This window comes from Schistocerca nitens, chromosome 7 (genome assembly GCF_023898315.1).
Source record: "Schistocerca nitens isolate TAMUIC-IGC-003100 chromosome 7, iqSchNite1.1, whole genome shotgun sequence".
Lineage (NCBI taxonomy): Eukaryota > Metazoa > Arthropoda > Insecta > Orthoptera > Acrididae > Schistocerca > Schistocerca nitens.
In genome coordinates, this window is record NC_064620.1 from 310,918,825 (window position 1) to 310,933,824 (window position 15,000).

Genomic DNA, 15,000 nt, shown 5'->3' on the forward strand with positions numbered 1-15,000 from the left:
CCGTCCGCGATTCGGATCAAAGGATCACGCGCCAATCGGCCGCGCAACATGACATACACTGTCTTCTCTGCAGACAGCTTCAGTTTCACTTTCTGGCACCACTGCTGCAGTGCATCAAGCGCTGCGTTGCAGTTTACTTCCAGCAGTGCCCGAGAATCACCTTCTATCACTAGAAGAATGTCATCAGCGTACGCCACCACGCCTCGCACTTGTCGCAGTTCCCCAAGTTCCTCCAGCACAGGTTCCAGACCCACGTCCCAGAATATAGGACCGCAGACTGAGCCCTGCGGGCATCCCTTAGTGATCAACTTCTCAACCGCCCGCCCCGGGCACCGCAGGACCGCCCGCCGGTGACGGCAGTAGTCCAGCAGGCACCGGTACAGGGGCCCAGGACATTCCAACTTCCTTAGGCTGTCGAACAAGGCCGGCCACCATAGGTTGTCAAAAGCCCCGGCGATGTCGACCATTATCCCCGCAACGTACTTAGCTGTAGATGTGTCCACCAGCAACATTGCCTTGTTTATAGCATCTTCTGTACACAGGCCCCTCCTGAATCCGTACTGGTCGGGACTTCTTCCCCTAAGCTCCCGGTGTTGCTCTAGCCGGAGGCATAGGAGCTTCTCCTGGAGCTTGGCCATGGAGTTCAAGAGACAGATGGGTCGGTAAGATTTCGGCACTTCTGGATCCTTGTCCTCACCCTTTCGCAGAATAACCACTTCGGCCATCTTCCACGACTCTGGTACCCGTCCCTGGCGTAAACACTCGTTGTAGAGGTTCGTCAGGAAGGGGCAGATCTCCGCGCATAAGGCTTGGAGTACCTCGGCAGCCAGTCCATCGTTACCCGTCGCCTTTTTACGGCGCAATTCAAAGATTGCATCGGTAACTTCTCGTTCAGAGAATGGAGCAACCGGCGTCTCATCAGCATACGCCTCATCGAGTTGTCTCCTCAGATTCCCCTGTTCCTCATTCTCATCTTCGCTACTATCATCAGGCAGTAATGTGCTCATGAGTAGCTCTGCTGACTCTTGCCAGTCCTTTGTGTGGCTGCCATCAATCTTCCTTAGGGTAGACAGGACCGTCGGTGACCGAACTTTCGACACTGCAATCTTGTACGGCGTTCCCCAGGGGTCGACCGCCAGACTGTCGCGAACGAAAAACTGCCAACTCTCAGTCCGTACCGTGTGCAGCATCCGCTTAAACACCGCCTTGGCCCGCCTGTACCGCGCAAGCGTGGCCTCACGCATGTGATCGCCTATGCTGCGCTGGTAGTGCCGCCGCGCCCTTCTGCATTCGCGTCGGAGACGCTGCAACTCAGGGTTCCAAGGCGCCTTAGGCGTCTTCCCTGTGTGGGCCAACGGGACTGCGCCCGTTGCCGCCGTCTGTATGGCCACCGTCAGATCCTCTGCAGCTTTGTCCACGTCCACAACGCGATCCATTGGCCAATTCGGTATCACTAGATTTCCTCTTAGTCGATCCCAATCAGCCTTTCGCCAGTTGTACTTGGCGATGCCGTTCACCTGGTCTAGAGGAGGAGGCTCCCCATCATAGGCTACAGTGAATGTGATCAGGTTGTGGTCACTTAGTGTCGTTCCCCGCCATACCTTCCAATTCTCCGCACGGAGATGCGCGTGTGCACTCTTCAGTGTCACATCAATGTTCGAGGTCGCTCCACGGCGACCTTCGAAAGTTGGTGGGAAGTTTGGTCGGTTCAACACTTCTAGTCCGAGCTCATGAATTGCTTCAGCGAGTCTCTCACCCCGCCTGGCGGCGCGTCGCGCACCGAGAGGCGTGATGTCACTGTGCCATAGGGGTGACATGGCGTTTGCGTCCATTGTGCAAATGAGCAAGTCATTGCGATAGAACCCAACCGCCTCTTTTAACTGATCGATGTACGGCCTTTCTCTATGCCTGTACTGGAAGTACATGTTTAGCACGAAAAAGGTGAAATCGCCAGTATTTATCTCGGCTAACACCATGCAGTTGTTGCTAAGGTGCGCCACTTTGACTGCTCTCATAGATCGATTTAGCACAACGATTGCTGCCATAGGATGCTCTCCTCCTGCCAGAATCTGAGCTGTAGTCGGCATATATCGGATCTTTCCGCCTTTAGAGTAGGGCTCTTGCAGACATAAAATGTCTAGAGACTCCTCCTCCACTCGGCGTCGCACCTCGCACATCACCGCTTGCGATCGCGCGCAGTTCAGCTGTCCTATTTTAACCAACACAGGCATTGTGATTTTTCACAGTCCGGTCGGCAACAGGTGAGGCGGCAGCCGGTAAGGAGACGGTTGACGAGAGGTCTTGTCTCCCATAGTCTGTCCGCTGGATTTTACGTTGTGTGAGGATCTTATAGAAATCACACTCTTTGCCCGGCGTTACGCATTTGCGATTACGCTTTTTGCACGGGATGCAGACCGGTTGGTCCCCCGCTTTTCGACAATCCTTTCTCATATGGCCGTTTTCGCCACAGTGCCCGCATGTTATTATACTCGGGTCCTGCTTGCAGAACCTTGCCGTATGGTTTACATCCTGGCACCGTGTGCAGACAGACAAGTCTAAGTAGTCATCAACCGACATGGACTCGAAGCCCATGTACAGTCGTTTCTGCCTAAGAATTGCGACTCTGAGTCTGGGGCTTACTTCCACCACGAGATGTGATGTTAGTTTCCCCCTTGGTCCAGTCCGGAACTTCGGCTTAAACTCCTGGCGGAATTGTGAGTCCGAAAGTCCTCCAAGGTCGTTTTGCTTTCTACTTAGCTCAACCACAGTTTCATTCTTCATGACACAAGGTACATGATATATGATTATCTGCGGATTGAGCTTCTTCGGCAGTTCACATTTCAGAGCTTCTGTCAGTTTGTTGTTAGCGAGAAGTTTTTGACGATCAGTCTCTGACGCCACATCAACGATGAGCGTCGGGCCGTTGGTGGTGACCCGTGAGAACTTCACTCCATCTACCTCTGGCTTGACCAGGGAGGTGAACTTCTTTCTCACTTCTTGACCGCTTTCGTTTGCCTTAGACTTGATGAAGAGCGTAGCCTTCTCAGTCTGAGCTCTTGTTATCATCGCCTGCGTTTTCCGTTCTGTCGAGGGTGGAGCGGCGGCAACTTGTGCAAAGGTCTTTGGCGGCGCCAGGGGCACCGCTTTCGTCCTCGCCAGCTCCTCCTCCAAAGCTTCCACCCTTCCTGTGAGGGCCGACTGCGCCATAGCCCAATCAAACAACTTTGCTCTCAGTTGTCTCTTGAGGTCACTTAGACTTTCCTCCTCCACCAGTTGTCCCGGTTTTAGAGAGTCGTCCACGAGTTCAAGGACGTCTTCGAGCCGCGTCGCGATAAGCTTTATGGTCGCAAGATCGCTAGGGCTTGCCTTGTATGGGGACTTGCCGTCCTCGACTGGGCCGCTGGGCACTTGCCCGGCTACCTGCGCCGAGTCCGGCTTCTTGTTCTTCTTTCGCCTCTTCCGTCGAGTCCCGGGCTGGCGCCCTTCGGTTCCCGACATTGGCGTAGAGGCGCGGCTACTGCTGGCACTTCCACCGACTGGGCCGCTGGGCTGCTGCCCGGCTACCTGCGCCGGTTTCCGCGCACTTTTCGCCGTTTCCGACGGTTGAGACTTCGGCCGTGCGGCCACCGTCTCTCCCGCCGGGCGAGTCTGGGTGGACGTGCCAGCGCCGACTGGGCCGCCGGGCTTCTGCCCGGCTACCTGCGCCAGCTTTGGCCCGCCCGCAGTCTTCCCCGCCGGCGGCGTCGTCGGCCGTGAGGCCTTCGTCTTCGCCTTCGGGTCAGACTTACCCGTGTCGCCGTCCCCGACTGGGCCGCTGGGCTTGCGCCCGGCTACCTGCGCCGGTTCCGGCTTGTCTCCCGCCTTGGGTGCCGCTTTTGGCGCCGGCTGGCGGGGTGGCGGCATTAGCTCGGTTGCAGCGTCCGCACTCTGCGATCTCTGCCGGAGCACTTTTCGCAGGTGTTTCTTCTGCTTCCTTAGCTTTGCCTTACGTTCTTTCTCACTGTCACTTTCACTCGTGTCTGCGAGCGTCAGTGACAGCGTCTCGCTTGCGGCAGTCTTAGCGCTCCGCACACGGGGTGTCCGGAACTCCAATTCTGGCGCGCTAAGCGCGGGGTCATGGTCTTGTGGTCTAGGGACCTCCGACTGCCCTTGTTTTGGGAGTTCGTCTTTACACGAGGTGTCAGACTCGCTCCCCGAATGGTTGGTGTTTGGACTCCGCGACGGCCCACCAGTTCCGTCGGGACAAGGTTGTTTGAAAGAATCCATGTGATTCCCACGAACAGCTAGGGATCTATGTGGTCCACCCAGGCGTCGCCCCGCACACCTGGGTAAGCCTTATACAACAGAGGGTCGGCCGGTCCTCTGAGGTGGCTGACTCATGACTGTTCACAACTCAACAGCCTTGCGCCCCATAGCCGCCAGCTAACGCAGAGGGTGAGGGGTGATTATAGAGATTGTCCTTCTCTTGCCCGGGCGGTTAAGCCAAGACACCGGTCCGGAACACGCACGACGTTCCACTGCGCGCCTCACAGCAGTCGTTGAAGTGCATGTCCTAGATTACGGCCGTCGCTGGTAGCGCTTGCCAGCTCCGGGCTAGGGCACCCCGGGTTTGCCAGGCCCGTACGGCGACTGCATTAGCCTCCGTCCCTGTGGTCGTGGTCTTAGACCACTCAGGAGCATCCTCCTGTGGCAGCTCCTGGTGACTTCCGCGTTGTGATGGCCGTTGCCGGCCACCCCTTCGCAGTTGTCCGCCAAGGAATCCTCCGATCGAGGCCGAGTCGTCGTCCGCGTTGCATCCTCTGAAAGTCAGAGAGCGCTTCGCAGTCGGACGCCCTTCCCCGTTCGTGGACATCGGCCTGCTTCCGCATTGAGTCCTCTATGGTGAGAGACTTAGTTTCAGCAGGAACGATGACCGCCATACTCCCCACTGTGCTTTTGCGCGCCAACCGCCCGCACCAACCACAGCCAACATTGCGTATGGCCAGGCGGCGCCGCTAAGTTGTCCGGACGTGGCCGGCCGAACCGGGCACAGCAGGGCCGGCGCCCGCCGCCGGCGTAGCAGCGAGAGCAGACCGCCAGTCAGAGACCGGCCGCCCACCTCGCGCCAGCCAGCAACGCGCGCACCACCCCGCCGGCACGGCCCAGCGCAGCACAGCCGACACGGCACGGGCCCGCGCGTAACTCGGCCAGCGGACGAGTCCCGCCGCTACCCCGGCCAAAACGCACCGCCGCCCGACAGTTGCCGGGCGGAACACGTGCGAGGCCGGCGCCACAGCGGGAACCCACCACCGGCGAGCCGCGCAAGACGCGCCACCGTGCGCACACGGCAGTTTTCGCGTGCCGACAACTGTCGACACACGTCGCTGCACGCGCACATCCTGCGTACGAGCTTGGATACTAGACTCAAGAGTCCGACACCTACAAGCGCTCGCAGTAGGTGGAGGCGCACGCTCAGCGTGACAAACCTCCATGTGGGGAGTTAAACTCCCATTGGCACTTGTGTCTTGGTGCGAAGCGTCCACGTCCGAAAGGTCGAGCGTAGGAACACTTCGTTCCTGACAGTGAGAAGTGAACTCCGTAGCGCACACAGGCAGAGACGGAGACACGTCCTCGCAGAGAGACACAGTACAAGTCAGACTCGCGCCCGACAGGTTTGCAGCCTCTGCATGTGACATCCGCAGCGTGGCTAGTGCATCGCGAAATGTCTTTACGTGAAAGCGGCGCCCGCCGCACCCCGGCCGGAGCCGGGACGCAGCAGGCGCCGCCAACGAGAAAGCGGCGCCCGCCGCACCCCGGCCGGAGCCGGGGCGCAGCAGACGCCGCCAAAGCGAAAGCGGCACCCGCCGCACCCCGGCCGGAGCCGAAGCGCAGCAGGCGCCGCCAAAGCGAAAGCGGCACCCGCCGCACCCCGGCCGGAGCCGAAGAGCAGCAGGCGCCGCCAAAGCGAAAGCGGCGCCCGCCGCACCCCGGCCGGAGCCGAAGAGCACAGCAAGCGCCGCCAACGCACAAGCGGCACCCGCCGCACTCCGGCCGGAGCCGAAGCGCAGCAAGCGCCGCCAGAGCCAAAGCGGCACCCGCCGCACCCAGGCCGGAGCCAAGGCGCAGCAAGTACCGCCAACGCGAAAGCGGCGCCCGCCACACCCCAGCCGAAGCCGAGGCGCAGCAAGCGCCGCCAACGCAAAAGCGGCGCCCGCCGCACTCCGGCCGAAGCCGAAGCACAACAAGCGCCGCCAACGCAAAAGCGGCACCCGCCGCACCCCGGCCGGAGCCAGAGCACAGCAAGCGCCGCAGAAGAGAGCAAGTGCCATTCGCCGGTGGACAAGGATACTAGACACAAGTGTCCGACACCTTAGCGCCCACGGCGGGCAGAGTGCGAGACTCGGCTTGGAGGGGCCGGTTGCCCAGTCCCTCTGCGTCTTCGTCTGCACCCCGCATGGGAGTCGCCCTTCTCTCATTGGTTTCACCGGTTGCCCGGCTACTCACATCTTACACCACGGGAAGGTTGAGAGATCGGACATTTAGCCGCCCGTCTTCTACCAGTATAGGTGGACTCCACCACTGGTTAGACAGCATAACGGCCTTCGTAAGATAGTAGATAGGGACAGCGGGAATCTCGTTAATCCATTCATGCGCGTCACTAATTAGATGACGAGGCATTTGGCTATTACAGCCGTCTTTATTCACAAACATACATGTGAATAACACAAGTAATAAAAGAGAGTCATAGTTACTCCCGCCGTTTACCCGCGCTTGCTTGAATTTCTTCACGTTGACATTCAGAGCACTGGGCAGAAATCACATTGCGTCAACACCCGCTAGGGCCATCGCAATGCTTTGTTTTAATTAGACAGTCGGATTCCCCCAGTCCGTGCCAGTTCTGAGTTGATCGTTGAATGGCGGCCGAAGAGAATCCGCGCACCCGCGCGCCCCCGGAGGAGCACGCTAAGGCGGACGCGGCCTCGCAGCAAGGAAGATCCGTGGGAGGCCAAGGCACGGGACCGAGCTCGGATCCTGCACGCAGGTTGAAGCACCGGGGCGCGAACGCCGCACAGGCGCGCGCATCCTGCACCGCCGGCCAGCACGAGGCCGACCAACGGCGAGAGCAGACCACACCCGCGCTAAACGCCCGCACTTACCGGCACCCCTACGGCACTCACCTCGCCCAGGCCCGGCACGTTAGCGCTGACCCACTTCCCGACCAAGCCCGACACGTCCCGATCCTCAGAGCCAATCCTTATCCCGAAGTTACGGATCCAATTTGCCGACTTCCCTTACCTACATTATTCTATCGACTAGAGGCTCTTCACCTTGGAGACCTGCTGCGGATATGGGTACGAACCGGCGCGACACCTCCACGTGGCCCTCTCCCGGATTTTCAAGGTCCGAGGGGAAGATCGGGACACCGCCGCAACTGCGGTGCTCTTCGCGTTCCAAACCCTATCTCCCTGCTAGAGGATTCCAGGGAACTCGAACGCTCATGCAGAAAAGAAAACTCTTCCCCGATCTCCCGACGGCGTCTCCGGGTCCTTTTGGGTTACCCCGACGAGCATCTCTAAAAGAGGGGCCCGACTTGTATCGGTTCCGCTGCCGGGTTCCGGAATAGGAACCGGATTCCCTTTCGCCCAACGGGGGCCAGCACAAAGTGCATCATGCTATGACGGCCCCCATCAACATCGGATTTCTCCTAGGGCTTAGGATCGACTGACTCGTGTGCAACGGCTGTTCACACGAAACCCTTCTCCGCGTCAGCCCTCCAGGGCCTCGCTGGAGTATTTGCTACTACCACCAAGATCTGCACCGACGGCGGCTCCAGGCAGGCTCACGCCCAGACCCTTCTGCGCCCACCGCCGCGACCCTCCTACTCGTCAGGGCTTCGCGGCCGGCCGCAAGGACCGGCCGTGACTGCCGGACTGACGGCCGAGTATAGGCACGACGCTTCAGCGCCATCCATTTTCAGGGCTAGTTGCTTCGGCAGGTGAGTTGTTACACACTCCTTAGCGGATTCCGACTTCCATGGCCACCGTCCTGCTGTCTTAAGCAACCAACGCCTTTCATGGTTTCCCATGAGCGTCGATTCGGGCGCCTTAACTCGGCGTTTGGTTCATCCCACAGCGCCAGTTCTGCTTACCAAAAGTGGCCCACTTGGCACTCCGATCCGAGTCGTTTGCTCGCGGCTTCAGCATATCAAGCAAGCCGGAGATCTCACCCATTTAAAGTTTGAGAATAGGTTGAGGTCGTTTCGGCCCCAAGGCCTCTAATCATTCGCTTTACCGGATGAGACTCGTACGAGCACCAGCTATCCTGAGGGAAACTTCGGAGGGAACCAGCTACTAGATGGTTCGATTAGTCTTTCGCCCCTATACCCAGCTCCGACGATCGATTTGCACGTCAGAATCGCTACGGACCTCCATCAGGGTTTCCCCTGACTTCGTCCTGGCCAGGCATAGTTCACCATCTTTCGGGTCCCAACGTGTACGCTCTAGGTGCGCCTCACCTCGCAATGAGGACGAGACGCCCCGGGAGTGCGGAGGCCGCCGCCCCGTGAAGGGCGGGGAAGCCCCATCCTCCCTCGGCCCGCGCAAGGCGAGACCTTCACTTTCATTACGCCTTTAGGTTTCGTACAGCCCAATGACTCGCGCACATGTTAGACTCCTTGGTCCGTGTTTCAAGACGGGTCGTGAAATTGTCCAAAGCTGAAGCGCCGCTGACGGGAGCGATTATTCCGCCCGAGAGCATCCCGAGCCAACAGCGGCGCGGGTCCGGGGCCGGGCCAGGTAGGTCCGTCATCCGGGAAGAACCGCGCGCGCTTGCCGGGAGCCCGAGCGCCCAAAGGGGCGAATCGACTCCTCCAGATATACCGCCGAGCAGCCAGCCAGGACACCGGGGCTCTGCCCAACAGACGCGAACCGAGGCCCGCGGAAGGACAGGCTGCGCACCCGGGCCGTAGGCCGGCACCCAGCGGGTCGCGACGTCCTACTAGGGGAGAAGTGCGGCCCACCGCACACCGGAACGGCCCCACCCCGCGGCGAGTGGAAAGGCAACCGGACACGACCCCGCCGCGGATTGCTCCGCGCGGGCGGCCGGCCCCATCTGCCGAGGGCGGAGGCCAGTGGCCGGATGGGCGTGAATCTCACCCGTTCGACCTTTCGGACTCCTCACGTTTACCCCAGAACGGTTTCACGTACTTTTGAACTCTCTCTTCAAAGTTCTTTTCAACTTTCCCTCACGGTACTTGTTCGCTATCGGTCTCGTGGTCATATTTAGTCTCAGATGGAGTTTACCACCCACTTGGAGCTGCACTCTCAAGCAACCCGACTCGAAGGAGAGGTCCCGCCGACGCTCGCACCGGCCGCTACGGGCCTGGCACCCTCTACGGGCCGTGGCCTCATTCAAGTTGGACTTGGGCTCGGCGCGAGGCGTCGGGGTAGTGGACCCTCCCAAACACCACATGCCACGACAGGCGGCAGCCTGCGGGGTTCGGTGCTGGACTCTTCCCTGTTCGCTCGCCGCTACTGGGGGAATCCTTGTTAGTTTCTTTTCCTCCGCTTAGTAATATGCTTAAATTCAGCGGGTAGTCTCGCCTGCTCTGAGGTCGTTGTACGAGGTGTCGCACGCCACACCGCCAGCCGGCTGTGCACGCTACCGAGACAGTACCGGTATGCGAACCGCCAGGCGACGGGCGCGCATCGCTCGTTTCAGGGGACGTGGCCGGCCCCACAGGCCGTCACGACACACCCACGTCTCCGAAGCGGGACAAACGCCGCGCGCTTCAGTTTACGTAGCCGACCCTCAGCCAGACGTGGCCCGGGAACGGAATCCATGGACCGCAATGTGCGTTCGAAACGTCGATGTTCATGTGTCCTGCAGTTCACATGTCGACGCGCAATTTGCTGCGTTCTTCATCGACCCACGAGCCGAGTGATCCACCGTCCTGGGTGATCTTTTTACAGTTCCCACTGTCTCTTTCAAAACAGTTGCATAGGCGGGACTGAGGCGTTCGACGGCCCCTGTTCCAGTGTTTTGTGTCCAACGGCCTCACGGCCGATGGGCGTCGTACGGCTCCACTCCGGAGCGGACAGGCACTCGGGCGAACGTCATTCAAAACCGGCGCGAGGCGCCAGGTGCCGCAGGCCAGCCGCTCCAGAGCTTCAGCGCTCGTACCACACAACATTTTCCGTTAGTTTTGAGAAGCACGCGTGGTCCCGCACGCGGCGCACGGCTACTGCGAGCCGTACAGGTAGCGTGTTGCACGACACGACACGCACATCGAAAGACATGCAGTCTAGTCGGTAATGATCCTTCCGCAGGTTCACCTACGGAAACCTTGTTACGACTTTTACTTCCTCTAAATGATCAAGTTTGGTCATCTTTCCGGTAGCATCGGCAACGACAGAGTCGATGCCGCGTACCAGTCCGAAGACCTCACTAAATCATTCAATCGGTAGTAGCGACGGGCGGTGTGTACAAAGGGCAGGGACGTAATCAACGCGAGCTTATGACTCGCGCTTACTGGGAATTCCTCGTTCATGGGGAACAATTGCAAGCCCCAATCCCTAGCACGAAGGAGGTTCAGCGGGTTACCCCGACCTTTCGGCCTAGGAAGACACGCTGATTCCTTCAGTGTAGCGCGCGTGCGGCCCAGAACATCTAAGGGCATCACCGACCTGTTATTGCTCAATCTCGTGCGGCTAGAAGCCGCCTGTCCCTCTAAGAAGAAAAGTAATCGCTGACAGCACGAAGGATGTCACGCGACTAGTTAGCAGGCTAGAGTCTCGTTCGTTATCGGAATTAACCAGACAAATCGCTCCACCAACTAAGAACGGCCATGCACCACCACCCACCGAATCAAGAAAGAGCTATCAATCTGTCAATCCTTCCGGTGTCCGGGCCTGGTGAGGTTTCCCGTGTTGAGTCAAATTAAGCCGCAGGCTCCACTCCTGGTGGTGCCCTTCCGTCAATTCCTTTAAGTTTCAGCTTTGCAACCATACTTCCCCCGGAACCCAAAAGCTTTGGTTTCCCGGAGGCTGCCCGCCGAGTCATCGGAGGAACTGCGGCGGATCGCTGGCTGGCATCGTTTATGGTTAGAACTAGGGCGGTATCTGATCGCCTTCGAACCTCTAACTTTCGTTCTTGATTAATGAAAACATACTTGGCAAATGCTTTCGCTTCTGTTCGTCTTGCGACGATCCAAGAATTTCACCTCTAACGTCGCAATACGAATGCCCCCGCCTGTCCCTATTAATCATTACCTCGGGTTCCGAAAACCAACAAAATAGAACCGAGGTCCTATTCCATTATTCCATGCACACAGTATTCAGGCGGGCTTGCCTGCTTTAAGCACTCTAATTTGTTCAAAGTAAACGTGCCGGCCCACCGAGACACTCAATAAAGAGCACCCTGGTAGGATTTCAACGGGGTCCGCCTCGGGACGCACGAGCACGCACGAGGCGGTCGCACGCCTTCGGCTCGCCCCACCGGCAGGACGTCCCACGATACATGCCAGTTAAACACCGACGGGCGGTGAACCAACAGCGTGGGACACAAATCCAACTACGAGCTTTTTAACCGCAACAACTTTAATATACGCTATTGGAGCTGGAATTACCGCGGCTGCTGGCACCAGACTTGCCCTCCAATAGATACTCGTTAAAGGATTTAAAGTGTACTCATTCCGATTACGGGGCCTCGGATGAGTCCCGTATCGTTATTTTTCGTCACTACCTCCCCGTGCCGGGAGTGGGTAATTTGCGCGCCTGCTGCCTTCCTTGGATGTGGTAGCCGTTTCTCAGGCTCCCTCTCCGGAATCGAACCCTGATTCCCCGTTACCCGTTACAACCATGGTAGGCGCAGAACCTACCATCGACAGTTGATAAGGCAGACATTTGAAAGATGCGTCGCCGGTACGAGGACCGTGCGATCAGCCCAAAGTTATTCAGAGTCACCAAGGCAAACGGACCGGACGAGCCGACCGATTGGTTTTGATCTAATAAAAGCGTCCCTTCCATCTCTGGTCGGGACTCTGTTTGCATGTATTAGCTCTAGAATTACCACAGTTATCCAAGTAACGTGGGTACGATCTAAGGAACCATAACTGATTTAATGAGCCATTCGCGGTTTCACCTTAATGCGGCTTGTACTGAGACATGCATGGCTTAATCTTTGAGACAAGCATATGACTACTGGCAGGATCAACCAGGGAGCTGCGTCAACTAGAGCTGAGCAGCCGGCCGCCCGGGAGTGTGTCCCGGAGGCCCGCGCGAACACGCAAGCGTCCGCTCAATTATTCCGCAAACAGGAGGAGGCTGGGCTCCCCTGCACGATACACCTCGAAACCCTCTCAGGTCCCGGCGGCGCGCAGCGCCGTCCTAAGTACTTGGTCGGGTTCGAGAGAGGCGCAATCGCCCGGAGATAGGCGAGTAGACGCTTTCAGTGCGACCACCCGTGCTCCCAACTGAGCTTGCCGCTGCCGACAGAGGCCCGGGAGCGTGCTGTCGTGGTGTTGCCTGCGGGAGACAACACGCGGCCACAAACAGTGGCCGGGCAGCTCCAACGCCAGCGCCACATAGGGGCAGAGCCCCACTTGGGTGCCAAAGCGAACTCTCCCAGCACAGCGCACGCGCCAACACATCCGCACAGCTGCGATACAAACCACCTGCGAGAACCGCGGGGGCGACCTAGCAGCAGACGGCGTCGCGGCGCCGAGTGCCGGGCGGCGGCGCATCCTCAACGCACACAGTCCTCAATCGGACCAGCACACTGCAGATGTCCACCGCGCTTCGCACCGGGCCCGCGAGGACCCACTTTGGCCGCACGGCGCCGCGCGTTGGGTGCGCCGGCGCGCAGCTGCGCCGCCTGCCGCGTCCGTCGGCCGGCGCGCCTGCCACTGGGCGCCCCCACCAGCCGGCTGTAGCGCGTGCGCCCACGCAGCGCGCGGCCAGCACGCCGGGCGCTCCCCCCTCACCGGCCGGGGACGGTCCCACCCAGCCACCGCCGCGTATCGCTTCATACCCACATGCCCACTCACGTTCGTGGGTATGACGGGTGTCGCTGAAGCAACCAGTTAATACCTGTACCGATTGTCGCAATCAATGATTCACCTCCAGCGTATACAACCGCGCAACAACGGATTTCCAGTTCATTTGCGTAACTTGGGCAGCAAACGTAGACGTCCATCTACATTTGCAAATTCAGTGGGTCTTGCATGCCTGGATGATATGCGTCACGACACGCCACATCAGCCCACATACATGCTGCGACGTATGCACGAGAGAACACGTGGAAGGTGGCCCGCGTACGTATGCGAATGCCATTGCACAGCTGCGAAGCTCATTGAACACGCAAACTCCCGCCTGACGAACTAGAGGCGACAGGGGAGCGATATAAGTCTTACAGCAGTACACATTACAGTGGATAGCGGGACCATGTGGAACGTACGCACCACTCGCTAGATGTTGTGAGGGTACGCACCGTAACATGAATCAATACGCAGGACACCAGAGAGTGCGAGCACTGACCTATGTTGAGAGGGTTGCGATTAGGCAACGCTACATGAATGTTTCAATTCATATAACAATTACAGGTTAGGTTAGGGCGCAACGTGCGTTAGGTTAGGGCGCAACGTGCGTTAGGTTAGGGCGCAACGTAGGTTAGGTTAGGGCCCAACGTAGGTTAGGTTAGGGCCCAACGTAGGTTAGGTTAGGGCCCAACGTAGGTTAGGTTAGGGCCCAACGTAGGTTAGGTTAGGGCCCAACGTAGGTTAGGTTAGGGCCCAACGTAGGTTAGGTTAGGGCCCAACGTAGGTTAGGTTAGGGCCCAACGTAGGTTAGGTTAGGGCCCAACGTAGGTTAGGTTAGGGCCCAACGTAGGTTAGGTTAGGGCCCAACGTAGGTTAGGTTAGGGCCCAACGTAGGTTAGGTTAGGGCCCAACGTAGGTTAGGTTAGGGCCCAACGTAGGTTAGGTTAGGGCCCAACGTAGGTTAGGTTAGGGCCCAACGTAGGTTAGGTTAGGGCCCAACGTAGGTTAGGTTAGGGCCCAACGTAGGTTAGGTTAGGGCCCAACGTAGGTTAGGTTAGGGCCCAACGTAGGTTAGGTTAGGGCCCAACGTAGGTTAGGTTAGGGCCCAACGTAGGTTAGGTTAGGGCCCAACGTAGGTTAGGTTAGGGCCCAACGTAGGTTAGGTTAGGGCCCAACGTAGGTTAGGTTAGGGCCCAACGTAGGTTAGGTTAGGGCCCAACGTAGGTTAGGTTAGGGCCCAACGTAGGTTAGGTTAGGGCCCAACGTAGGTTAGGTTAGGGCCCAACGTAGGTTAGGTTAGGGCCCAACGTAGGTTAGGTTAGGGCGCAACGTAGGTTAGGTTAGGGCGCAACGTAGGTTAGGTTAGGGCGCAACGTAGGTTAGGTTAGGGCGCAACGTAGGTTAGGTTAGGGCGCAACGTAGGTTAGGTTAGGGCGCAACATAGGTTAGGTTAGGGCGCAACATAGGTTAGGTTAAGGCGCAACATAGGTTAGGTTAAGGCGCAACATAGGTTAGGTTAAGGCGCAACATAGGTTAGGTTAAGGCGCAACATAGGTTAGGTTAAGGCGCAACATAGGTTAGGTTAAGGCGCAACATAGGTTAGGTTAAGGCGCAACATAGGTTAGGTTAAGGCGCAACATAGGTTAGGTTAAGGCGCAACATAGGTTAGGTTAAGGCGCAACATAGGTTAGGTTAAGGCGCAACATGGGTTAGGTTAAGGGATGGTGTATGAGGGGGGGAGGGGACGAGGTTCGTTCATAGTGATGATGGTAAGTGGACGCCTGAGGCACCCTGAGATGTGTCACGTCAGGATGCACCTTTGGCTCAGGGGAGGTGGTGCGCCGGTTCCGTGGGTGTGGCAAGGGAGTGGCAGACCTGTGTCTTTCATTCCTGCCATTGCTTATATGCTGTGAGACACGCCAGTGTGGTGGTGTTGGCTGCACCCCTGTGTAGCACATGTGTGGGTGTTTGTGGCTTATCTGCGT

The 15,000-nt window shown here is 58.4% G+C and overlaps 1 protein-coding gene, 2 non-coding genes and 1 pseudogene across 3 annotated transcripts; 1 reads left to right on the top strand and 3 right to left on the bottom strand.

Moving 5' to 3' along the window:
* The first annotated feature begins 5,701 nt into the window (after nucleotides 1–5,701).
* On the top strand, nucleotides 5,702–6,331 carry LOC126195592 (serine/arginine repetitive matrix protein 1-like). The gene has a single exon (XM_049934218.1). The coding sequence runs from the start codon at nucleotides 5,702–5,704 to the stop codon at nucleotides 6,329–6,331; it is 630 nt and encodes a 209-aa protein (XP_049790175.1).
* A 226-nt stretch (nucleotides 6,332–6,557) lies between these two features.
* LOC126197849 (large subunit ribosomal RNA) lies at nucleotides 6,558–9,595 on the bottom strand (annotated as a pseudogene).
* Nucleotides 9,596–9,783: 188 nt separating this feature from the next.
* LOC126196548 (5.8S ribosomal RNA) lies at nucleotides 9,784–9,938 on the bottom strand. The gene has a single exon (XR_007539036.1). It is a non-coding gene; the product is annotated as a 5.8S ribosomal RNA (ribosomal RNA).
* A 352-nt stretch (nucleotides 9,939–10,290) lies between these two features.
* On the bottom strand, nucleotides 10,291–12,199 carry LOC126197266 (small subunit ribosomal RNA). The gene has a single exon (XR_007539642.1). It is a non-coding gene; the product is annotated as a small subunit ribosomal RNA (ribosomal RNA).
* Between the last annotated feature and the right edge of the window lie 2,801 nt (nucleotides 12,200–15,000).